The 27261-nt window shown below is 38.2% G+C and overlaps 1 protein-coding gene across 2 annotated transcripts in view; it reads right to left on the bottom strand.

Moving 5' to 3' along the window:
- Positions 1-780: 780 nt before the first annotated feature.
- The window catches only part of SEL1L2 (SEL1L2 adaptor subunit of SYVN1 ubiquitin ligase), a gene marked incomplete at both ends in the record, with an annotated part of 138672 nt that continues 112191 nt past the window's right edge, over positions 781-27261 (bottom strand). The window contains 7 exons of one of the 2 annotated variants that reach the window (XM_080716068.1): positions 781-900; positions 1483-1611; positions 16797-16969; positions 22396-22470; positions 22578-22743; positions 23878-24026; positions 26993-27080. In XM_080716068.1, coding sequence (XP_080572194.1) covers positions 781-900; positions 1483-1611; positions 16797-16969; positions 22396-22470; positions 22578-22743; positions 23878-24026; positions 26993-27080 — 900 coding nt within the window. The remainder of the gene's footprint in view (positions 901-1482; positions 1612-16796; positions 16970-22395; positions 22471-22577; positions 22744-23877; positions 24027-26992; positions 27081-27261) is intronic. The other variant, XM_080716069.1, reaches the window with a different exon arrangement.

The following is a 27261-nucleotide window of genomic DNA, read 5'->3' as shown; positions in this document are numbered from 1 at the left end:
TAGACTTCTTGCACACTCCTTCCCTACACACCCTCCCAGCAACCCTGGGCTTCTGATTTACCTGTCAGTAAAGCCAAAGATTCTAGATGATATAGCTTCTGGCCTAAGAGGCTAGTACTATATCCTCCTATGGGTGTTCCAAGAGGAATTTTCTAGTGGAAATAGGGTCTCAGTGAGGTATGGGGAGGTAGTACAATACTGTACAGACGCTGAATGGCTTTGTTCATCACCCAACAACTAAGTGAAGTTTGGTAGAAGTATGCTTGGTGGAAACCAGGCCAGCCCCTCTCCCTCCTTTCTAGACACAGCATGCCATGAGGTGCTGTTGCTCATTAGAGTTGCAGGTTGAAATTCTTGCCCTTATCACCTGAGAAGTCTGTATTCTTGCCTTCTCCAAAATCTCCCTTCTCCTCATCTCAGTATATTCATAGAAGCCAAGAAATCCAGCTGTCCTCTTGAAAGGGACAGACACTTCCTGGTGATGAAGCTACCTTTGTTATACTACCATGAAGATACTGGCCTTTATCTCTAACTCAGAACCAGATCACTAAGGTGACAAGTTTGTAATAGTCCTAGGTGACTAGTCCCCAGCATCCCTCCTGTGATACCCCCCCAAAAGAAAGTCTGAAATTATTTGTATAGGACAGTCTCAAGCCATGTCCACTTTCTATCACAGGCCTGTGAGGAAATAAGCAGGCTTCAAATTTGGATGAGGAAACTCTTTATTTAGTGAGGATAGCTTGGCATGAATGCATGAGTGGCTTTTCTATGATCCAGATCCTACCTATGGCGATTTCTAATCAAGAAGATCAGCATGGCAACAATCAGGCCAATCACAAATAAATCCCAGTATGGTCCAAGGGTGCTGTCCAGTTTCATCCATTTCCACCTCATTGTAAACTGCCAGCAAGAGACATTTGGTCAGAATAAATCTCAGGCTCCCACTTCACTCAGAACCATCATATTCTCCCAAACCTAGCACCTCCCTAACTCTAATCTGTTCCCCTGGTGCCTTCAGTCTTGGAAGAAATGACCTTTATTGGCTTTACAGTTCTCATAGGGCTTAATTACCACCATTAGAATAACCTCAAAGATTTATAAAATTTACTTCTCCTTTTTAAAAATTATAGTTCTTTGTGGTACCACTTGCTAACTGCCATCTGCTCACTAGTCTCAGATTTTGATGGCAAGAATTATGTTTTGCACTAGTGTATATAGCATATGTTACTTTGCTTAAGGATTTGAACTTACTATGTGTGGAAAGAATATCTGCCAAATGAATTCATTGGTTTTACTATGAATGTCAACACATAATCAATAGAGCAGCAGATCTGCATGGTAAGTATAAGATTGTGAATTCTACTCATCAAAAGAAATACAATCCAAAAAATAATAACCCGGTGAGCCTCATAACTTTGTCCCGAAGAATTGCTCAATGGAGTTTGAATTCAGAGATTCACAATCTAGCTGGAAGAAACTTACATTTAAAAACAGGATATCACGGATCAAATGCATAGTTTCAAGTTTCATGAGAGCAAAGAACACAGGTATGTGAGCATCTGGACTTGTTTGAGCAGCCATGTCGTACAATCTCCTGGCCAAGTGAATGTCCTGAAATGCAAAAACAGCCAGTGTTCATTAGGTATAAATTCTTGAGAGATGAATAAATAGAACCCATTATTATATAACAATTTATATTGGGTAGACAAATAACTCCCTAAAGATGTCCATACCCTCATCCCTGGGGCTTGTGAATGTGCCATGTTAATATGGCAAAAGGGACTTCACACTGTAATTAAGGTTGCAGACATTAAGATACATTATCCTGGATGATTCAGGCGGACACACATAATGCTCTGACCTTTTAAACACAGTTATCTCAGATGTAAAGGCAGAAGTAAATCCGAGCAATGTGGCAGAAGGAGATTCTATGGGGGAGACTCAACTTGCCATTGATGTAAAGGACCACAGGAAAAAAAAAACGAGAAGGAATTCAAACACTCAGAAATAAAACAGGGACCTTGGTCCTATATCTTAAAGGAGCCAAATTTGGTCAATGGCCTGAAATAACCTTAGAAACAGATTATTCCCCAGAGCCTACAGTAAAGAATATAGCCTTGATATTATCCATGAGTCTTTAAATCAAAGACCCAGTCTGGCGATATGGACTTTTGACCTACAGAATCTGAGATAATAAATGTATATTGCTTGAAACCACTAAATTTGTGATAATGTTACAGCATCCATAGAAAATAAAGACCATCTACAAAACACTATCTTGGATAACCCTGTACCAAATCCTACATGTGACTCCACTGGATTGGGTAGAGAAAACTAAAGCACCATTCCCCCCAAAAGTACAAATATATATATCATTTATAATTTATAATTATCTTCATAATACTTATCATACCTAAAGTTATAGAATTTTTTCATTCATTTATCTGTCTCTAGATCCTTGAAGCCAAGGTCCTGGATTGGTTCACCTTTAAATTCCCAGTGCTTAATAAAGTGCCTACTACATAGCAAGGCTTCAATACTATTTATAGAATGAATGAATAAATGATTTTGGCTTTCAAGTTGGAGTTCGGTTCCTCAAATGACATACTACTACATTTTCAGAGACTTTTCCCATTAAATTATGCCATAGCAGATAATTGTTCTTTTTTTTCATATACTTGTGGCTTATTTAGTTTGCTTTATTTTTGCTTTGTTTGCTCAAGCTGTAATGAAAAAGCTAAGAAGAATTATTTTTAAAGGTTGAAGTATCCTGGTCATGTTCTAGAATTGTGTTTTGCTTGGGTAGTCATGGATTATTTTCAAAAGAAAGAGAAAAAGAGGGGCGAATTTTCACAAATTTCCATCTAAATATATTTTTGTCCTTTATGCTCTATCACCTAGGCTTCAGTAGTTTTAAACCCATGGGACTTCTGCTAAACCTCTTTCTTGAGTGGTATCTTTTCTCAGTTGTGTTCAGCTTGTCATTTCTTAAATTTTTCAAAAGCTTTGTTCAAAAGATTAAATTTGTTGGAGAAAGAAGACCATGCTTGTTTAAAAATACTTAAAATTCAGTATATTTTTTGGAACAAGTCTTCCTGACAACAGAAAAAATAGGTGTTGTGAAAACTCTAATTTGTGTCTCTGATTTCAACATCGTCAGTGGGTGTTCGTATGATAGCATCCTGCAGATTATAATAGCTATGGCAGCCCCAAGTGTGAAAGCATACTGACTCAAATGGGATGTATAAGAGAAAGGCAGCTTTTGACAGTATCTCAGGCATTCATTCTGGATAGTTATTTATTTCTTGAGGCACAAGTATCAGGCACAAGTATTTAGTTTAGTTTATAATAAAAAGTACCAAAAGTACCATTACAGTGGGGTGAGCTTACCCCTTGTGGAGACCTCTCCATTCATTATTAGGTGGGGTGGGATATGAAAATTTTTCTTTAAAATTCCCAGAGAAGCTGGGCACTGTGGTGTACACCTGTAATTCCAGAACTTGGGAGGCTAAAGTAGAAGGATCACAGGTTCATGGCCAGCCTCAGTAATTTAGAAAGGCCCTCCTCAACTTAGTGAGATCCTGTTTCAAACTAATAAATAAGATAGGGCTGAGGGTAATAAAGAGGTAGAATGCCCCTGGGTTTAATTGCCAGTACCACATACAAAAAGAATTTTCAGAGAAAGAAATTCCTGATTGTTTCTGAATAAGTAAGGCAACTTATATAAAAATTTAATGCTGAACTATAGAAAAGACTCTTTAGTTTTTGACATATTTAATAAAAAATCCAAATCATTCAAACAAAAATTTTCATCTCGATCTATGTTTTGAGGAAACTAGGGCTCAGTAAGTGAATTTGCCTGTGCTTGCTTTGTGGCCCAGGATGTGTTGTATCTTGGAAAAGGTTCCATTGGCTGCTGAGAAGAATGTGTATTCTGCTATTTCTGGTTGAAATATTCTGTATATGTCTAGTAGGTCCATTTGGTTTATAGTTTTCTTTAGTTCTGAAGAGTCTTTACTCATTTTTTCCCCCGAAGATCAATCTCGTTGCAAGAGAGGTGTGTTGAAGTCTCCAAATATTATTGTATTGGGGTCTATTTAAGATCTGATGTTCTGAAGGTTTGTTTTACAAATGTGGCTACACCCACATTTGGAGCATAAACATTTACTATCATTATATCTTCTTGTTAGACTGTTCCTTTTAATAAAAGGAAGTGCCCTGCTTTGTGTCTTCTGATGAATTTTAGCTTAAAGTCTGTTCTGTTGGACATCAGCATTGCTATCCCTGCCCATTTTCAATCTCCATTAGCTTGATATATATATTTCTATCCTTTCACTTTCAGTCTATGAATGTCTTTGGCTGTAAGGTGAGTTTCTTGCAAACAGCATATATTTGTATTGTTTTCTAATCCACATTGCCAGTCTATGTCTTTTGATTGGTGAAATAAATCCTTTGATGTTCAGAGTTACTATTGAAATGTGATTTTTGTTTCCTATCATTTTGTGTTATAACTTCTATTTGGTACAATGTTATTTCTTCTTTACTTAGATGCCCCACTGATCAACTTCATCTTTTCTCTAGTTCTGAAGTCTGCTTCTTTTTTCTTCTTTATGGTTTATTTCTTTAAGTATTTTCTCTACTGTTGGCTTTGAATTCATGAATATTTTGAGATTCTGCTTATCTTAAAACAATTCTTTCTCCTCCATCAATTTTGAATTATAACTTTGCTGGATATAGCAGTTTTTGTTGGAAGTTGTTTTCTTCCAGGTTCTGGATCACTTCAATACTGGTCTCTCCTGGCATTCATGACTTGGGTTGTATAGTCTGGGGTAATTTTTATTGTTTTGCCCCTATATGCCACCTGTCCTTTTGTTCTCACTGCTTTTAAGATTCTTTCCTTGACCTCTATGTTGGTCATTTTGATTATTACATGGCATGGGAAGGTCCTTCTTTGGTCTTGTCTTAACAGTGTTCTATATGTCTCCTGAACATGTAAATCCAAGTCCCTTTCCATGTTTGGAAAATTCTCTGAAATTATTTCTCTGAAGAGATTATGAATATCCTTGGTCTGTACTTCTATCCCTTCTTCAATGTTTTTTATTCATAAGTTAGGATGTTTCATATTGTCCCATAATTGTTGGATGTTTAGGCTTTGTTGCTGTAATGTTTCTGTATGCTGTTGACTGTGCTTTCAGTTTTGAATGAACTGTTTTCTGACAGTAATATTCTATTTTCCATTTCATGTAGTCTTCCAGAATTTATTTCTGTTGCTGTCCTCTTATAATTTATTGAGTCTTTTATTTCATTCCAGACTTCTTTCTGATTCTTTTTAGTGTCTCTATTTCATCTTTCATTTGCTGCATACTTGTTTTGAGGCCTTTTATCATATTGAAGATCAGGATTCAAAATGCTTACATTTCTTGTAGATTAGTATTTATGATTTCCACTACTTCTTCTCTGTTCCTAGTTCTCATATTTTCAGGGTTCTCTGGCTTGTTTCTCTGATGTCTTGGCTTCTTGTCTTTTGGAGATATTATGTCTGATCCAATCTTAGTAGAAATTTAGAGGTGTCTGCAGGTAAGCAGAGGACTCTGTTCTTCACAGCTAGGGCTGGTTTGGTCTGACTTCACCCTATTCACCATGATTGGGAGGTCTGTAGTGATCCAAGAGATCCTACTAGTTGGGTCTAGTGTTAAGCGTAGGTGTCCCCCCCCCCCCAAATTTTCACTGATTAAAGCCTGAGTCTGTCTAAGCCTATGTTATGTTTAACAGCAGACTACTCCCACCTCTTCAGTTTTAATGCAAAATCTCAGACCCAGGGTTTTATGGGGCCTGTGGGAGTCACTGGGAGTGCCAGGCTAAGTGATTTCCCATGGAACCACGACTTCTTTTATGTTGTTATTGAGAGCCACTCTGGATATCTGGAGGGTGTGGTAATTTTAGCCACCACTACTACTTTATTGGGTTGAACCATAAAAATCTCAGACCCAGGGAGTTTATTGTGACTGCATGAGTCCCTGGCAGCACAGCACTGGGTGTTTTCTCTCAGGAAACCTGACTTCACTTATGGTGTTATTGAGAACAGCTTTGGATCTCTGGAGAATGTGGTCATCTCAGCTGCCACTACTCCTTCACTGGACTGAACCACAAAATCTCAGAGCCAGGGAGTTTATCATGGCACATGAGTCCCTGGGGGTGTAGCTCTGGGAGTTCTCCTGTGGAGACTGCAGTTTCACTTACTATATTGGTGTGCGCTGGTCTGGATCTCTTGCGGGCATTGTGAGCTCAGCCACTGCTGGCAAGATGGCACCACCACGGTGCCCTCGGCTTTGAGCAGTGCAGGTTTTTTTTCTGGTGTTGAGCTCCACTCTGGATCCCTGGAGGGCATGATGAGCTCAGCCACTGAAAGTTGTAGCTGGTGTTTGTGCAGAAAGAAGTGATAATTTGTGGATTTGCAGCTGCTCACTTCAAGTCCTTGTTTTCCTTTTTGTCTCTGGTGTCAGGAGCTGTGAGGCAAGATGGCATTGCTATGGTGCTTGCCACTGTAAGGCAGGTGGGTTTCTTTTCTACTCTCTGGTCAGTCTTCTAATCTTATTCTTTGTCCCTTGTATTTATCGTTTTTATTCCTCTACTTACAGTATTTTCTGGCTTTGTAGAATGCTGTTTTTGAGACAATGAAGATCAGTGTCAGCAGGACTCATAAGTGCTGCTTCTCTTGGTCTTTATCTTCCCAGAAGTCCAGTTGATGACATTTTAAAGATGTATATAACGAGCACAGAGAGGATAATTCATTACCTAAATTCCTATGACTTGTAAGTATCAGAGCTGAGTTTCAAATCCAGATAGTCTGCTTATAGCTCACTCACTAAAGCACTAGGAATAAAATAACACTGCAAAATAATTTAGATAACATGTCTTCTATTTTGAAGTATTTTGGTTTTTATAATTTTCCTGTAATAAATAAAACTATACACACAGATTTTTTTTGTGTATTTCTGATTATTTAATTAGCTAATGGATGTTTATTTCATAAAACCATTTCTAAGAACTATGTGTTCTCTCCTACCATATTTATGGGAGGTCCATCTAGCAATCTAACTTTTCCTTATTATTTTCAAACAATAATTTTTTCTGGTACCTAAAGCTTAAGCTGTAGCACTCCATAGGTGATCAGGACAGAAAAATGAGAAATAAAAAAGCATTGTGCTCTGTTTCTTTGACAAGTCTCTTTATAATTTATTTAGTAGATTTACTTTTGTTTTCTCTATAGAACTCTCAAATATTGTTGCCTAGTGTATATATATTTAAATATATGTATATTTGTATATAAATATATGCATGAAATTAATCTCCAAAGATAATTTTCTCTGATTTTGTCCTACATTAGGATAGCTTTCTAAGTCATTATCTTTAAACATACATGTCACTTCTAGGAAGATGGCAACCCAGGGAAGCAGCACATATCAGTCCTGCTGACACCTGATCTCCATTGCCTTAAAAACAGCTTTCTTACAAAAGCAAGAAAACACCTTAACTTAAAAAAAAATTTGCTAAGCCAGGTGTGGTGGCACATGATTGTAATCCCAGCATTCAGGAGGCTGAGACAGGAGGATCATGGTTTGCAGACAGCCTCAGCTACTTAGTGAGGCCCTTTGTAACTCAGTGAGACCCTGTTTCAAAATAAAGACTAAAAACTAGGGCTGGGGTGTAGTTTAGAGGTAGAATGCCCCTGGGTTCTATCCCTGGTACCACAAAAAAAAAAAAGAAAGAAAAGGAATGATGGCGTCAGCTTGCCCCACTGCACCTGACTTCAGAGACTCACAGGAAAACACCCAACAACTTGAAACAAAGTTAAGTGGCTGCAGATCATTGGTATTGTAAGCCAACAGTTCCTCCTGTGTAAACACTGGCTGGCTACAACTTGTAGCAGTAGTGGTTGAGCTCAGCACATCCTGCAGAGATCCAGAGAAGCACTCAACAATATCACAATAATGGAATGAAACTAGAAATCAACTATAAGAGGACACAGAGAAAAAAAGAAAAAGACTGAAGACCACACTGTTGAATAAAGAATGGATTATAGAAGGAGTAATAAGTGAAATTTAAAAATTTCTAGAAACAAATAAAAACAGAGGTACAACATATTAAAACCTTTGAGACACTTTGAAGGCAGTATTAAGAGGAAATTCATAGCAATGAGTGTCCACAATACGAAGAACAGAAAATCACCAAATAAATAACTTAAAGACACACCTCAAAACCCTTTAGAAAACAGGAACAGTCCAACTCAAAAGCCAGTAGAAGACAGAAAATTATTAAAATAAGAGCAGAAATCAGTGAAGTAGAGAATAAAAAATACAGAAAATCAACAAAACCAAAAACTCGTTTCTTGAAAAAATTTTAAAAATAAATAAAGCACTAGCCAACTCAACAAAAAAGTGAATCAACTCACATTATAAAGAGATGAAAACAGAGATATTACAAATTACAGTGTAGAAATACAGAAGATTATCAGAAACTACTTTGAAAAACTATACTCCAACAAAATGAAAACTCTGGAAGGAACTGACAACTTTCTAGATAAATACAACCTTCCTAAACTGAGTCAAGAAGATATAGAAAATTGAAACCAACAAATAGCAATCAAAGAGAATGAAATAGCAATAGATAGCCTACATCAAAGAAAAGTCCAGGATCAGATGGTTTCAAAAGTGAATTTTATAAAACCTTTATAGAAGAGCTAATACCAATCTATTTTGTAAATAGAAAGAAATGGGACTCACTCAAATACAATCTATAAACCCAATATCACATTAATACGAAAACCAAATAAGGACAGCTCAAGAATGGAAAACTACAGGCCTATATCTTTGATGAACTTGGATACAAAACTGCTAAACAATATACTAGCAACACACATTCAAAACCACATCAAGAAAATCATACACATGACCAAGAAGGGTCCATCCCAGGGATGAAAGGATGGTTCAACATACAAAAATGAATTCATATAATTTATCACATAAACAGAACCAAAGATAAAAATCATGTGATCATTTCAGTAGACATCAAAAAAGCATTTGACAAAATCCAACATCCATTTATGCTAAAAGCACTACAGAAAAGTAGAATAGAAGGAACATACTTCAACATTATAAAGGCAATCTACAATAGGCCCACAGCCAACATCATATTAAATGAAGAAGAACTGCAAGAATTCTCTCTAAAATTAGGAACAAAACAAGGTTGTCAATTATTACCACTTCTTTTGTGTGTGTGTGTCTGGTACTGGGGGTGGAACCCAGAGGTTTTCTACCTCTGGGCTATACTCCCAGACCTATTTTATATTTTATTTGGAAACAGGGTCTCACTAAGTTGCTGAGAGCCTCACTAAGTATCTGAGGCTGGTTTTGAACCTGTGCGATCCTCCTGTCTCAGTCTCCCAAGTGCGGGGATTAGAAGTGTGTGCCACCACACCCGGCTACCACTTCTTTTTAATATAGTACTTGAGACTCTAGCCAAAGCAATAAGGCAAAAGAGGAAATCAAAAGAGTACAAATAGGAAAAGAATAACTCAAACTTTTACTATTTGCAGATGACATACTATACTTAGAAAATCCAACAAACTCAAACAAAAGGCTTATAGAACTGATCAACAAATTCAGCAAAGTGCTTGTATACAAAATCAATCTTAAAAAATCAGAAACTTTCCTGTATGCCAACCATAAATCCACTGAAAAAGAAATCCAGAAAACACTCCCACTCAGAATATTTCACAAAGACGAAATACTTAAAAAACTTAACCAAGGGGGTAAAAGACCTCTACAAAGATAATTATAAAACATTAAAAAAAGAAATCAAGGAAGACCTTAGAAAATGGAAAGATCTTCCATGATCATGAATAGGCAGAATAAATATCATCAAAATGGCCATACTTCCAAAAGTGATCTATAGATTCAATGCAATACCCATTAAATTACCAAGGTTGCTGGGCATGGTGGCACACACTTGTAATTCTAGCACTTGGGAGGCTGAGACAGGAGGATTGCACAGGTTTGAAGCCAGCCTCAGCTACTTAGTGAGGCTCTCAGTAACTTAGTGAGACCCTATTTCCAAATAAAGTATAAAATAGGTCTGAAAGTATAGTCTGGAGGTAGAAAAGTCCCTGGCTTCCACCCCCCAGTACCACAAATAGAATAAAATAAATTACCAAGTTCATTCCTTACAGACATAGAAAATTCAGTCCTTAGATTAATTTGGAACAACAACAACAACAACAACAACAACAACAACAAAACCAGAAGAGACAAAGGATTTTTCAGCAACAAAAACCATGCAGAAGGAATCACAATACCTGACTTTAAACTATTCTAAAAAGCCATAGTAATAAAAACAGCATGGTATTGGCACAAAAACAGATACATAGATCAATGGATCAGAATAGAAGACTCAGAAACAAATCCACACACTTACATTCAATTGATTTTTGACAAAGGGGCCAAAAGCATACACAGGAAAAAAGATAGCCTATTCAACAAATGCTGTTGGCAAAACTGGATAACCATATGCAGAAAAATGGAAATTAATCCCACTTTCTCATGCTACACAATAATCAATTCAAGATGGATCAAAGATCAAAGACTTGGAAATTAGACCAGAGACCTTTAGGCTCCTTGAAGAGGGAACAGGTCCAACCCTGCAACACATAGGCACAGATAAAAACTCTCTCAAAAAGACCCCAAAGGCACAAGAAACTAAAAGGCAAATCAATGTGTGGAATTGCATGAAACTAAAAAGCTTCTGTACAGCAAAGGAAACTATCAAGAAACTCAACCGAGAGCTAACAGAATGGGAGAAGATTTTTGCCACCTACTCCTCTGATAGAGGACTAATATCTAGAATATACAGAGAACTCAAGAAACTCAGTACTGAGAAAACAAATAACCCAATGAAAAATGGGCAAGGGAGTTAAAATTTAAATGGCCAATAAATACATGAAAAAATGCTCAACATTACTGGCAATCAGAGAGATGCAAATCAAAACAACCCTGAGATTTCACTGAACTCCAACTAGAATGGCAATCATTCAAAACATAAACAACACTGGGCGTGGTGGCACATGCTTGTAATCCCTGAGTTTGGGAAGTGGAGACAGGAGGATCACGCAGGTTTGAAGCCAGCCTCGCTGGCTTAAGAGACCCTGTTTCCAAAAATATATATATATATATATAATAGGTCTGGGAGTATAGCCCGGAGGTAAAAGACCCCAGTACCACCAAAACCAAACAAACAAACAAACCACAAACAACAAATGCTGGCGAGGAGGATGTGGAGAAGTGGGAACTCTAATACATTGTTGGTGGTATTGCAAATTAGTGCAACCACTTTGGAAAACAGTATGGAGGATTCTCAGAAAAATGGGAATGAACTTATATGATTCAGCAGTACCACTTCTGGGTATCTACCCAAAAGAACGGAAACCAAGCTACCCAACTAATGCATGTGTACCTATGTTCATAGCTGCACAATTCACAATTGCCAACCTATGGGACCAGCTGAGATGTCCATCAATGGATGAATGGATTACAAAACTATGGGTTATGTACACAATGAAATTTTACTCAATCATAAAGAAAAACACAATTACATCATTTACAGGGAAATGGATAGAACTGAAGAACATTATGCTAATTGAGATTAGTCAGTCACAAAAAATAAGAAATAGGATGGTGTCCCTAATATGTAAAAGCTAGGGAGAAAATGGGTCATAGAAGGAACTCTAGACAGAGAAGAAGATACTTTAAATGGGCAAATAAGGCAACCTAACTGAGGAGGTTGGGAAAGGGGGAGAGAGAAATTCCCTAATGTTCACAATGTATATTAACAAACATATCTAAGTCAAACATGAGAAGGGAGGGGGAGGAAATAGGGTGGAATTTGGGTAAGGACTAATTGGATGATGTGTGCTTGTATGCCTCTACCATCTTGTACTCCACTAAGATGTATGACTACAATGTACCAATAAAAATAAAAATAAATAAACATGCATGTTTTCTCCCATCTGAAAAAGGTCAATCTTAGAATAGGACCCAAAAGTCCCAGTTTTCTCTTTCCATGGAAATGTCTTCTCTTTAACGTGTTTATATTACTTTATTTTATTATTTTTTTAAAAAAAATTATAGTACCAGGGATGGAACCCAGGGGCATTATACCTTTGAGCTACACCCCAGCCTTATTTTTAATTCTTTATTTTGAAACAGGGTCTCACTGAGTTGCAAAGGGCTTCACTAGGTAGCAGAGGCTGTCCACAAACTGCTATTGTTCCATCTCAGCCTCCCAAATGCTGGGATTATATGCTTGCATTATCATGCATGGCTTAGTATTTTATTTTAAATTTTTTCAAATACCACCCCATACCATTTTGATGTATGGACACATTCTTGTTTCTTTTATAGGATACTATAAGCTCTTTGAAGACTGTCTTGTTCTGGTCTTGTTCCCAGAACCAAACACAGTGCTTCCTGATAAAAGCAAGCACTCCATAAATATCAAGTGAATAGATGAACAAAAAGCAGAACAAAGCTCCATAATAGTTTAGAAGTTGAAGCCGGGCATGGTGGCGCACTCTTGTCATCTCTGTGCTTGGGAAGAGGAGACAGGAGGATCACACAGGTTTGAAGCCAGCCTCGCTGGTTTAAAAGACCCTGTCTCCAAATAAAAATAAAAAAATAGGTCTGGGAGTATAGCCTGGAGGCAGAAGGGTTTCCAGGAACCCCAGTACCACACAAAAAAAGAAGTAGATATCATAATTAAATCTGGGGGGTTCACTGAAGGATGTGCAAAGACAGTGACATTGGAGCTGTTCTTTGAAAGGCAAACTGCTCTTTAATGTGCAATGATCTGGAAGAAGATCATTCCAACAAAAGGGGTTAGGAGAGTTTAGTTCAAGGTCTTTGTGGAGGGGAAATATGTAGCCTAAAACATATTTAGGAGAAAAGTGGCATATCAAGCCATTATTATAAAGATAGGTTAGGATCATGAAGATTATATGTATGTGTATAAACATATATACATAAAACCATACATACAGTGTTATATATATCATACTGCTTTTTAATTGGTGCATTATAATTACATATAAACATGGCATTTATTGTGTCATAAAAGTTTTGAACTTAGTGTAAGAAGTCTGAACTTCGTTAGTCAATACAAAGCCAATAAGATTCTTTTAACTTGTGCTTTTGCTTGTTATTATTATTATTATTATTATCATCATTATTATTATTGGAGAAAAAGGTAAGATGGAGGGTGACACAGTATACTTTGTCAAGTATAACATGGTAGTGCTTTGTTAGATAATATGCATCAATAAAGGTAATATTAACATCTCTTACACATAAACCCCCAAATTTCAGTGGCCTAAGAACACAGACATCTATTTCTCCTTCATTCCATGAATATTCCTGGGTGGTGGCGAATTTTCTTCTCATGGTAACTGGGGAACTGTAACTCTTTCCATCATGTGGTTCTTCAGTTCCCTGGAGCCGGTGTGTCTTCTGCTGCATCAGTAAATGGAGGGGGGAAAGATCATAGGAAGATGTTCTATCTACTTCTTAGGTACTGTAGTCCACACAATAGCATCCTTCTTTTTTATTTTTCCACCACTGCTGAGAATTAATCACATGAATGCAAGAGGTGTTGGGAAATGTAGTTTCTGAGCAGGCAGGCGCACCCCAGCAACTTTCCTAACTAACCAAGGAGTGTTGATTACAAGTCTTTGATGGCAGAGCCACCTCTGCCACAGATTTAAGGGAAGAACACTAGAATAGGAGACCCCAAGTAGACTTTGCTATCAGCCTCAGTGGGCAGAAGTTCAGACATGAATCAGGGTAAAGACAGAAGGAATCTGGGCATGGTGGTGCATGCCTGTCACCCAAATACTTGGGAGGCTGCTACAGGAAGATGGCAGGTTTGAGGAAAGCTTTAGCTGTCAGACCTTGTTTCAAAAATAAAAAGGGCTGAGGATGTACTTCAGAGGTAGAGTGCCCTCAGATTCAACTCCCAGTACAAAAATAAGGAAGGAAGGAAGGAAGGAAGGAAGGAAGGAAGGAAGGAAGGAAGGAAGGAAGGAGAAAGGATAAAAAAAGAGAAAGAATGGTCAGGATGGGTGGACAAAAGCTTTTATTTATGGTTAATTTTCTGAAGTAATTCCAAATTAAATATAAATTGAAAAAGAGTTTCATAATCATTTGTGAGCTGAATGTTTATATTTCTAAAATATAGGCTTAGGTTCTCTCTTAATTTCTTTTTAAGGCATTAGTTTATTTTCCCAAAGCAACAATACATCCAGTCCTGGCCATCAGTTTAGGTCAAGCAGTTCACTGAGCTGAGATGGTTCTCAGTGAATCTATTAGGATAACTCACCTGTATCACCAATACCTACCTTCCCTTCTAAAGACAGATAAGAACAACAATGACCCATATTTTTACATTGGTTTACCAAGAGTTGATTTACATCTCACTTTCTTCCCTAGAGATCTTAAATGTAGAGTATAAATAACATGATTCCAACTGCATTCTTTGATTCTAAGAGAAACTGTGGTAATGATATCTTCTTTTTTACTGGTTTGCATGAGGATTAACTAATAAAGTGTATAAAGTACTTTGCTGAAGAAATTTTTAATTATATGATGACAAGTGCTAGGAAGGCCAATTCTTGTAATTTCTGCTGTCATTGGAACAGGTTTTGGCCTTTTAATTATCAGGATATTTACTTTAAGAATTATAATCTTATTAATTTGACTGTCAGATGATAAGATTAATAAACTTTGTTCTTCAGCACTCGGTGGTTATTTTTTAAATTGCTAAAAATGAAATTAATAAAGACAACAATCATCTCTCATTAACTAAATCTAAAATTCTCATATTCATATCTGAAGTTAAGAGCAGCTTTTTTTTTAAGTAGATATTTTCTGTAGGGAAAAAAATAGACCTAGCTGGGAGTGGTGGCGCACGCTTGTTACCCCCATGCTTGGGAAGGGGAGACAGGAAGATCTCACAGGTTCGAAGCCAGCCTCGCTGGCTTAAGAGACCCTGTTTCCAAGTAAAAATATAAAAATAGGTCTGGGAGTATAGCCCAGAGGTAGAAGGGTTTCCAGGAACCCCAGTACCAACAACAACAACAAAAATAGACCTACACTGAGGGCGACTGATCAAAATGAATTTCATGAGCTACCCGTAATTTAACAGGAATTCCTGGCAGAAAGAAATAGTAAAGTATCTAGAGAAAAATTTCAAAGTTTTTTTTTTTTAAATGATGAAATGGATGTCTCAACACCTAGTATTTGGCATTGGGAAGAAGTGCTAGCTGAGAGGTCCATTGTGACTCCTAGGAGGAAAACTGAAGCCTCTGACTGAGCCCCACCAGACACTGCATCCTCTCCTGTACCGCTGGCCACTTATCCTGAAAGGATGTTCCTTCCCCAGAGACCCATGGCAAAATGGCCTCTTGTGGTGAGGATGTGACCGTAAGGAAAACAAGTTCTTTTTGAAGTGTGTGGGGAGGACAGCTAACGTGGACTTAACACATGGGGTGAGGTCATCTGTTTTTTTCCTATAAACAATGCTTCTCTCAGGTTATTCTGTTTTGAATGGGAATGATACTTAAAACCCTTCATCTTGTTGAAGCCTCACTTAGGAGTTGCTCAAATTTCCATCTGATCTAAATAACAGTCTTCCCCCACACTAGCTACAAAGCTTTTTCACAAAAGCTTTTTGTCTTATCCTCAGAGCCAGGGGCAGGCCAGGTATCGTTAGTTCTGCTTTAGTGATGTGGCTGATGGTGGGGAATGGAGGTGGCTAAGTGACACCCCAAAATCATCCAATTTAGCTACTTGGTCTAGTCCAAGAATAACTCAGTACAGAACCCATTTTTTTCCTCAAAATATCTTGGGATCAGGCAGGCCTGCATTGAAATGCTGGTTCCACGACTGATGAGCTCTGCAAGCCTGGCCGAATGACTTCACCTCTGTACTGTGGTTTCTGGAAGTGCACATCAAGGGCAATTGTAGGGGTTACCTCATTGAGTGGCTGTGTGATTTAAAAGAAACAGGGCACATAACACACCGAACCCAATGCCTGGCTATTATTCTCACTTTTGAAATTTAATACACCTTTCTCACCATGTTAGACTGCAATGCCATCTTCTGCCTAATTATACTCTAAGGGATTTGCCCAATTGTTCCATGCAGTGTTAGCTCCTTTTCCTAATGAATAAGCCTCAAGTTAAGTGTAGTCTTTAGAGGATGCAGATCCATTTTCTTGGGCCTTTTTGAAGTGTCCATTACTGTGTCAGGGACATTGTGGGTACTTCATAAGACATTTCTGTTTTTATGCCACCTGGGTTTCCAGCTCTGGCCTCATTCCACTTTGCCCTTGTTACTGAAAACTTGAGAATAGTGTTCATTTTAGTGGGGAAAAGCCTGAAGGTGACAGGGAATAGAGGCAGGGCCCCCACTGGGAGAAGTATGTGTTGGAAAATAGTAGAAACTTATGAGTCCAATTGGCCTAGACCAGAAACCACATTTTTTCTACTCATTATTTCTTTGAAGAAAACAATATAACCCTCATAGGATTCACATTAGAATAAGTGATGTGTGTGGAACATGGGAGGGACTTATCAAATGCTGTCTTTTTCTTCTTTCCTCTATATTGATGACACCAATTAAATTAAAAACATGTATAAATGTCACCCTTCCACACATCTGACAGAACTATGTTTGAACCAATGCAATTACCTTTGCGATACCTAAGCCATGTTCATACATGTAGGCCAGATTGAACATGGCTTGTGCACTCTGATATTTGTCAACCGCGATGCTGTAATGTGTGACTGCTGTTTCATAGTCTTTCTTAGTCCCATGGCCGTAGTAGTGGTAATCTCCAATTTTTACTCTAGCGAATGAATTGCCTGGTAGAAATATTAGAAAGGAGAAGAGTCATAACTCAAGTGGCTCATGTGTAGTTCTCAGTAAGTCAACCTAATGATCTTTAACATTTTTAACTATATTATAGGTTAACATTTGTCTTATGTGTGTCCTTAACAATAAATTACAAATTTTACTTTTTGAATTCATTTTTTTGAAGTTAGAACAACTCTTGGGAACTGAATCCTATCCCTCCCATTCTCAAATCTCATTCTTGAAGTCCTACTCTCCAGCACCACTAATTTTCTCTCCCTTTACCTGATCGACCTGATTGGACATTCAAACATGCTCTGATATCTTCCATGAACAAAAATAAACACTTTTTTTTTTTTGGTCATACTGGGGTTCCTGGAAGCCCTTCTACCTCCAGGCCACACTTCCAGACCTTTTTTTTTTTTTTTTTTAATTTTTGGAAACAGGGTCTCTTAAGCCAGCGTGGGTGGCTTCGAACCTGCGTGATCCTCCTTTCTCCGCCTCCCAAGTGTGGGGATTACAAGCGTGCACCACCATTAATAAACACTTTTTATCCCTTAGTATTCCCTTCAAGATACCACCTTATTCTCTGTTCCCCTTACACTCAATCTTTTTGTGTATTCTACAATCCAGAGCTTCACTTCCAATGTACTCATCAACTTACTTCAGTCTGGCTTCTGCCCTTTCTCACATGAAATGCCATTTTGAAGATGGTACACGACCACCCTGCAACTCCTTGAACCCATATGCCCCAGAAGCTTACTTTCTTGGCATCAGTATCACAGACTTCTCTTGATTTCCTCCACCTAACAAATAGGCTTCTCCTTTTCAAAGTCTTCCCTGCTTCCTTTTTTGGAAGTTAGCATGTCAAGGGCTTGTAACTTTTTTTTTCTCTCTCCTTTCCCTCCTACTCTCTTTATCTCAACTCTTCCTAGGTGACCTTATCTAGCCCGAGGCCTTTCTTCATATTAACTACTTCTTAATTTATATCTATAGTCCTATCTCTTGATTGCATGGATCTCAAACTTAAAATATACGGTAGAAAGCTGGGCGTGGTGGAGCATGCTTGTAATCCCAGCATTTGGGAGGCTGAGACAGGAGGATCATGGTTTGGGGACAGCCTCAGCTACTTAGTGAGGCCCTCTGCAACTTAGTGAAACCCTGTTTCAAAATAAAGAATAAAAAATAGGGCTGAGGGCATAGTTCGGAGGTAGAATCCCCCTGGGTTCCATTTCCAGTACCGCAAAACAAAACAAAACAAAAATACCCAGTAGAGAGTTCCTAACACTATATGCCCTTATCCCCAGTGTCATAATTTTCCCCCTGCCTCAGTACTATCACCAACATTGTTCAGAATATGAAAAAGAAATTCATAATTTCTCTTTCAATCCAATTCATCAGCAAATCCTGTTGGTTCTACCTCTAAAATCTCTTAGACAGGCATGGTGGCACATGCTTATGATTCTAGAACTTGGAAGGCTGAGACAGGAAGAGCACAGATTCATGGCCAGCCTCAGCAACTTACTGAGGGCCTCTGCAATTTAGTGAGGCCCTGTTTCAAAATAAAAAATAAAATAGGGCTGGGAGTGTAGCTCAAAAGATAGAATGCTCCCTAGATTTAATCCCTAGTACCACACACAGACAAACAAAAACAAAAATAAACCAGGTGTGGTGGCACATGCTTGTAATCCCAAGATTCAGGAGGCTGAGACAGGAGGATTTCAGTTCACGGACAGCCTCAGTTACTTAGTGAGGCCCTTTGCAACTCAGTGAGACCTTGTTTCAAAATAAAGAATAAGGCTGGGCGTGGTGATGCACACTTGTAATCCCAGCACTTGGGAGGCTGAGACAGGAGGATTGCACAGATTCAAAGCCAGCCTCAGCTACTAGTGAGGCTCTTAGTAACTTAGTGAGACCCTGTTTCCAAATAAAGTACGAAATAGGTCTTGGAGTATAGCCCAGAGGTATAAAAGTCCCTGGGTTCCACCCCCAGTACCACTAAAAAAACTAATAAAAAAATAAAAAATAAAAAATAGGGCTGTGGGTGTAGCTCAGAGGTAAAATGTCCCTGGGTTCTATCCCAAGTGCCACAAAATAAATAAATAAATAAATAAATAAATAAATAAATAAATAAATAAATACTTCTTTAGACATCTCCTTCAACATCTAGTTCAAGCCTGGAATACTATACTAGCCTTCAAACTGTTCTTTAATCTCCACTCTCAAATCCATTCTCCATACAGTAAAGTGATCTTTTTAAAATGTGAAATAAAATCATGTTATTTTTGTGTTTGCATTCTGCCAGTGGTTTCACATTATACTTGAACATCCAGCTCTTCACCTGACCTACCCGTCTTGCCTGGCACGCCTCTTGCCTCCCTACACAATTCCATTGCACGTTGCTTTCTCGCCTGCTCTAGACTCGTGGCCTCCTTAATATTCCTTCAATGCAACAAACTTATTTTTGCCTCTAATACCTACACAGGATTCCTCCATTCAGACTCCTCAGGTCTCTCTGCCTGACATGTTTGGAATTCCTCTGATTTTTCATGTGGCTGTTTCCTCATCATTCGGATCTCAGCACAAAAGTCACCTTCTTGGAGGCCTTCTCTGACTGCCTCATCTGCTTCATTCCATCACCCCCTACCCCGTAGTAATCTATCCCATCTTCATGTTTTTATATCCTTCACACACACATCACTGTTATCTTGTTTGTTTAGTTTATTTCCTCTCTCCCTCATACAATACAGTAGCTCCATAAGGGCAATAATTTTTTTGTGTGGTACTGGGGTGGAACCCAGGGGCTTTTCTATCTCCTGGCTATAACCCCAGACCTATTTTATACTTTATTTGGAAGCAGGGTCTCACTAAGTTGCTTAGAAACTCACTCAGTAGCTGAGGCTGGCTTCGAACCTGTGCGATCCTCTTGTCTCAGCCTCCCAAGCACTGGAATTATAAGTGTGTGCCACCACACCCGGCTTGGGCAAGAATTATAAGGCTCTTAATCACTAATATCATCCCAAAACCTAGAATGGTACTTGATAATTACTTATGGGACAAATTGATAGACATTGTGGAAAATTTTTTGGAAAATACTTTCCCTGGAAAACATGGATATATCAATGAGGAAAAAAATCACATGACTTTTTAAGAAATGTGATATCAGTCTTTTTTCTTTTTGGTACTAGGGATTGAACCTAGGGAATTCTACCTCTGAGCTCTACCCCCAAGCCCTTTTTAATTTTTTTGTTTTGAAACAGGGTCTCACTAAGTTGCTGATGGTCTCACTAAATTGCTAAGTCTTGTCTTGAACTTGTAACCCTTCTATCTCAGTTTCCCAAATACTGGAATTACAGGTGTGTGCCACCACACCCTGCAACATCAGTTTTTGGAAGGCCACTTAAGAATGAGTCCTGGAGTGGAAGTCTATGTCTCTATTTGCTAGAATCTGTTGTTTGGAAAGATGACGGAACTCATTTGAGACATCCATCTGAGCTGTACAACCCTTTCCATAGTTTAAGCTTACTTTGGAAGTATCCTGTGTGTTATGGTCTGAGATATATGATTAAGTGATAAAAGACTCTTAAAATTCTTTGGATGACAAAGTTATTTTAATCTTCTAGAATTCCCTTTTAAAATGTAGACATCTTTAAGAGAGAGTCATCTTTAATTCTCTCTTAGTACAGCTAATGTTATAAAAATTTTAAACTGACATTGGTTATAAGGGCATACTTCCCAGAGGCTTTACAATATATAGGCAACTGGGAACAAGGCCATATAAGGGTACAACCCAGGAGAGGGCTGTAGAGAGCCCTCAGAGACAGGATGTTCATAGAGCTCTAGAGATAAATCCACTACATCCCTAATTTTGTCCAAAGCTGCCCTTCTTTGACCTTTGCGGTTCTTTCTGAGTCATAACCATGGAGGGAGAGAATTCTTCTGTGCATTTTCATGCTTTTCAAGCTCTAAGCAAGAGCTCTGAAGTCTCTGGGATAGAAGGCAGTAAAAAGCTGATTCTCAGAGAATTCAGTTCTGCCCTAATGAGGAGAACCGACTGGGGTACAGGGTCATCCTGAAGGCTCCTGGGGGATCAGTTGATAGTAGAAAGATTTCTACTTAAATTTCAGTTACAATGTGGAGACTGAGTCCTGATGGCTCAGTACCCTCTTCACATAAAGCAACTGGTAAGAGAAGCACCATTGGTAACTAATTGGAAATTTTCATTATTAGATTTCCTACCCCTGAGCAAATCACTTAGCAGCCATATCTTGGGGGTGCTTATGCCTGGCCTCTCTTGTGACACATAATTATTTTTAGTGGCCTGATTTTTTATATTTTCAGATTTTAATATTAATGTCCCCTCGTTTTCATTGTTTCTTTTCCTTGGTCCAATTTCCACACCATTTCCTGGCTAGGAATAAACCTGTATTTTTTGCAACTGAGATGATTTGCCATGGCTGATAGATTGATGGTGTTGTTTCCTGCTCCAGATAAGGTCTTTATTGTACTTTAGAAAACATAGACATTTCAAGAGGGAATTTCTCACTACAATTGCATTGATGGCTTGGTGCTGCATTGCCAGTTCAGCTAGATTTCAGAAGGTACCACTGTGACTTTTTCCTCTGCCTCATATTAGTATCAGCTAAGAATCATTTTTTATCTATCCTTTTCCTGTTAAAAGAGAGGAATCGGCCTTAGCATGAGATGATTTTAAGGAATTTAATTGGAAGCAGAATTGCTCTTTGACTGCAAGAGTTTCTCATATATCCAAATGGCAATTGTGACAGCTTTGCAATATCTCTCTGCTTTTAATAATATAATTTTAGGACAAATTTTTAGAAAAGATGTGGTGATGCAAATGCCACCTGCCAATGCTCTTCCCACCAATGGTATTTTACATTCTTTACCACATCTAAAACTCGTAGGTGAAAAGGAAATAAGAACTCCAGATAAGGGGAGATCATCTTCCTATTATACTCTGCTGTTATAGTAAGATAGAAAGTTTGTAGTAATTATCAATGTGATATTTTAAGAGAGAAATGAGTCTTAGATACTTAATTAATTTTGTCTCTAAACTCATAGAGACACAGGTTACATCTCAGATTAGTTCAGTAAACAATTCAGCAAATGAGTGATTGAAGCCAGACCAAGAAAATTGGTTTCTTCAGTAAAATTATCATGTTTCAAACAACTGTATTGGTGCCATGGAGACAGAGCCATAAAAAATGTCTAGGGTTTCCTAAACCAAGGGACTTTGAAAATAATAAAGAAAATAAATCCCTGGAAATGACCTCTAAAATCAGTATAATAAAAATGCTGCCTACTTGATATCCTTTAGCATTCTGCCTATGTGCTCAAGAACATAGCTAAAGTGAATCAGATGAATAATAGTGGACATGGGCCAAGTGTGTGCTTATTTTTAATCTAGGCTTTATACCTTGAATGGCAGCTCGATTCCATAGAAGAAGTGCCATTGGATACATCTTCTCTTTTTCAAGAATTTTAGCCTTTTCTTAAAAAAAAAAAGAAGACATTTCATTAAGAAGGCTTAAAATGCCTCTGTAGTAAAGTCATACATGCATATGTAAGACTGGGGAATTGCTGAGAATTTTATCTTACTAGATTCCAAAATGAATGCTGAATTGCTCTGAGCTACTTCATACCCCATTTCTGCAAGCAGTGCATATTGAACAAGAGAAGAATCTATATCACCATCCTTATAAGCAAAGTAAGCTGTCAGGAATTTCTCAGCCCAGTGGCCTAGTTCACAGACACCTTTGTAAAGCTGTATATTGGAAGAAAAAACCAAGCAGATTAGTTAGCCAATGTATTTCATTCCAAAAAATGATCATAAGTCCTACTAGTGAGGCAAAAATTTTAAACCTAGTGCATGGCTTTTGCCAATAATTTAGAACAAAGAGTTAATATAGGCACAAGATTACAAGTGGTGTTTTTTTTTTTTTTTTTTTTTTTTTTGTCTTAGGGAAAACTTCTTCAGGCTTATTTTTGTATAACAAATTTTCCCGGCTTAGAAGCTATTTGGCAGGACAAGAATGTATTGACTTCAGGTTTTTTTTTTTTTTTTAAGGGCCTTTCTGGGCATTGCTGCTCTCCGTGGGCAAGTTACACGGCCATAGCTAATGCAGAAATGAGAAAACGAAGGGAAGACAGTGCCTGAAGGTACAGGTGACATAAACAGGATGGAGATGTGCGCAGCTCCAAGGGGACAAATGTCAACTTAGCTGAATAGCCCTTATATAACCCAAAGAGGTTAGCCATACATAATTCATTAGGAAGTTGGCAAAGGAGCAAATCTAAAGATAGATTATTAGTTGGCAGCTTTTGAAATGAGTTTCAGAGGGACCAGATTGCAACATGGAGATATTTATACTGGTGTAGCAGACGTATTTAATAAATTAATGAAGGGCATTAAGGTCCTAAAAGCATTCTTTTGAAAAGTACATTACTGGCTCAGACTGAAATAATCCACTTTTTGTAATGTCATCCAAACCATCAAAAACCTGAGGACCCTGCTTTCTGGGAAGAAGCAGGTCACTGTTCCTAAGCTAAATCAAGCCTTTCTCAAGTAGCAACTCCCAATCCCACTACAAGTGCCAAGTTGCCCCGGTGATTTGATTTAAGGCCGAAACAGAGCTCCATAACTGAATTCTGAGGTGAGCTCTGAATATGATGGAAGGCCAAACTCAAGAAAGGAGAGATGAGGGATCATTTCTCTGTCTCCCTTTCCCAATCTGAGTTGTATCACTACTTTTCCTCTCTGGCAAATGTCAGTGTTCAAATTCTCAACTGGATGAAAAGAGGTAGTATTTATAAAATCATAGTCACCAAGAATTGGAGGACAGTAGCACCTCCTGTATGTGACAAATGAAAATAACTTTTAAAAAGGCATGGTATTTACCTCTACAGCAGTTCTGCATGATCGTATCACTCCTGTTCCCGTCGCATACATCTCAGCCAGGTAATAAATGGCGAGGGGCTGCCCACTCTGAGATGCCAAGTAAAAATATTTGAATGCAAGTTTATAATCTTTCCATACTCCAGATCCAGCTGAAAAATAAAAAAAACAATTTTCTAATTTTATTTTATTCACTAGGTATGGTGGTGTATACCTATAATCCCACTACTTGGGAGGCTGAAATAGGAGGATCATAGGTTCAAGGCCAGCTTCAACAACTTAATAAGACCCTTTTACTTTTAAAAGTAAAAAGTAAAATAGGGCTTCTTGCTCCAAGCATGAGTTTGGACAGAGCTGGTTTTCTAGGATCTGGGAATGTTCTGCCCCATAATTGTGTTGGTGTCTTGGTGTGAAAGGATGACATGGATTGCAAGCAGATCATGGTAGAGTTTCTGGTCCTCAGAGATCACCACTTGGTCTCCTTTTCATTAACTTGAGTTATGCAACATTGAGAATATACTTTCATTAGACTCAACAGTTCTTTCTTAGTTTTTTGAATAGGTCAAGATCATACATTTCTGTATTTAAACTTATAAACTAACTTATCCTCCTCCTTTCAAATAGTGAATTTAAAGCAGTTTGGCTTCTGGTTGGTTTTCCCTTTACTATTTAAATTAGTAGTCATCACTATGACTATTATATCCATAGACTATAATGTAAAATAAAATAAAATTTATCTATTTATTAATTTTTGTGGCACTGAGGATGGAACTCAGGGGCAGTCTACCTCTGAGCTATACCTCCAGCACTATTTTTTTTTATCCTTATTTTTAAATAGTTGTGGAGGGCCTCACTAAGTAGATGAATTTGGCTGCAACCCTGAGATCCTCCTGTCTTGGCCTCCTATGTACTGGAATTACAGGTGTGTGCCACCATGCCAGCTTACATAGTCTTTAAATTCCCTTCTAGCTCTAATGCTCCATGGGCTTTAGAGGCAATGCCATGTAGTGATTAAGGGCAAAAGCTCTGGAGGTACACTGATGAATCTGAATCCCAGCTCCACTAACTATGTAGTCTTGGTCAAGAAGTCTGACCTCAATATGGCTTAGTTCACTCTTCTCTAAATTATGGGCTACCCCCGAAATATGTAGAGAGGTTTAAACCAGTTAAAACATACAAATACTTAGTATACTTTAGCCATTACTATTACTCTTGTTTTAGCAGCTCAAGGTATCTAATAGACCCTAAACTGAGGACTTGGACTCCACTAGAAAAACAAGGCTGTACCCCCTCCCACTATAGTGCAAACCAGGTCTTCCTGCTAGACCACTATAAAAAACACCAGCTGACCTCTTGACCAGATTTGACCTTCTTGATGATGCAGTCAGCTGCCAGCCTGGGTCCACCTCAACACGAAGGATTTGGTGAGAACTTATTCAGATGTCCTGGTATTGGTCCTACCCACTCCCTCTCTCAGGTTCCATGGAGATTATACAAACCCTCCACCAAAACTACTCTACCCTTGCCCTCAGAAGGCACTTAACCTATGAAGTAATTGAGGAAAACTTTACATCATCTTCCTTACTCACCTCTATCCCCATCCCCCTGCCCTATATTTATATTATACTATCCTTTTCTTTCTTTATTTTTTTTTTTTGGTACTGGGAGTGGAACCCAGAGGCTTTCTACCTCCAGGCTATACTCCCAGACCTATTTTATATTTTACTTGGAAACAGGATCTCACTAAGTTGCTGAGAGCCTCACTAAGTAGCTGAGGCTGGCTTCGAACCTGCGCGATCCTCCTGTCTCAGCCTCCCAAGCACTGGGATTACAAGCATGCGCCATCACGCCCGGCTACTATCCTTTTCTTGCTCCCTCCAGTCTTCAAGAATGAGAAATCTACTTTTCTATCACAGTTAATGAGGCGTTGGCCTACCTAGGCCCATGAGATCCTATTAACAACTTTTCCCAGAACCTCTTTTCATCAATTACAATTATGTGGTCTACAATTATATGGTCTCTGACCATCTAAAAACAACTCACCAACTCACTCTAGATTCATGTCCCTTTCTTTTCTTTTCTCTTCTTTCCTTTCCTTTCCTTTTCTTTTCTTTCTTTATTTATTTTTAAAAATTTTTATTGGTGCATTATATTCATACATCATATTGGGGTAAAAACCTTGTATGTAGAGACATGCACACATCACTGATTTAACCCCTACCCAATTCCCACTCCATTCCCTCCCTATCCCTCCCTCCCTTTCAATGTCTTATCTATTTCTCTCCTTCCCTCTCAAGGCATACTTGTTGCAAGAATATTTTTACTCATTTATTTCCTTACCTTTTATTCACACCCTAACCCATTGTCAACTGGCTTTCACCCAACCAGTCTAATAATCTCACCAACATTCTACATATTGTCAAGTCCCAAGGATGCTTGATTCTCCCCCCCCCCACCCCCATCCTCCTTCTCCTCCTCTGCCTCCTCTTCCTTCTCCTCCTGGCTTCTCACTGCATTTCACAGTTATGCTTCTCATTCGTTTATTCTTTCTAGAAAGCTCTGCCTCTTTGGCTCCTTTAAAAAATCATTCCCCCTCTTCCTCTGACCATGGCTTTACATTCTTCTTGGTGATCACTCTTCCTCTGCTTAGCCTTTCAAAATGACACCAAGGATCACTAGGTTTCTAACCATAGCCAGCTCTTCCCCTCCTAACACTCTCTCTTTTCCTTTACAATATCAGTTACTCTTAACTTATACCTGTATGTTGATGCCTCCCAAATTCATTCTCTCTCTCTCTCTCTCTCTCTCTCTCTCTCTCTCTCTCTCTCAACTTTGAACTTTTCCCTGAGTTTCAAACTTGCTTTCAGGTGTGTGCATTGGATATCACACGACCCTCAAACTTGACATTGTCAAAATTGAGCTTTCTGGCTTTCTACGTCCTTCCCTCTCCCCTAACTAATGCCTTTTCTTTAGTCTTCTTCAAATTCCTCTTCAAATTGCTGCCTGCTTGTTCTTTCTGAACAATTTACACCAATCGTTTGGTTTTTTTCTGTAAAAGGAGCAGACTTATGAATGCATATGTCATTATAAATAAAGCAGCCATATTTGTGGTACCTACAGTAGTACATGAAGCCTAAATGGAACTGTGCATTGGGCCATCCTTTCTCTGCAGCTTTCTGAAAGTATTTAAGTGCTTCAGCATAATTCTGTAAGATAATTACACTCTATTACTCTAAACTATATGCACAACTCCATAGTAACAATTGCTTTCCATTTCTTTTAAGAGCATATTCAATACCCTATAGGCTAATTAAAATAGCATCAGACATTTAAAACATTTTATTTCATTTTATATTAGATTCTATTAGAAAATAATTATTTCATTTT

This window comes from Muscardinus avellanarius (genome assembly GCF_963383645.1).
Source record: "Muscardinus avellanarius genome assembly, chromosome: 19".
Classification (NCBI taxonomy): Eukaryota; Metazoa; Chordata; class Mammalia; order Rodentia; family Gliridae; genus Muscardinus; species Muscardinus avellanarius.
This window is presented reverse-complemented; position numbering and strand designations above follow the sequence as displayed.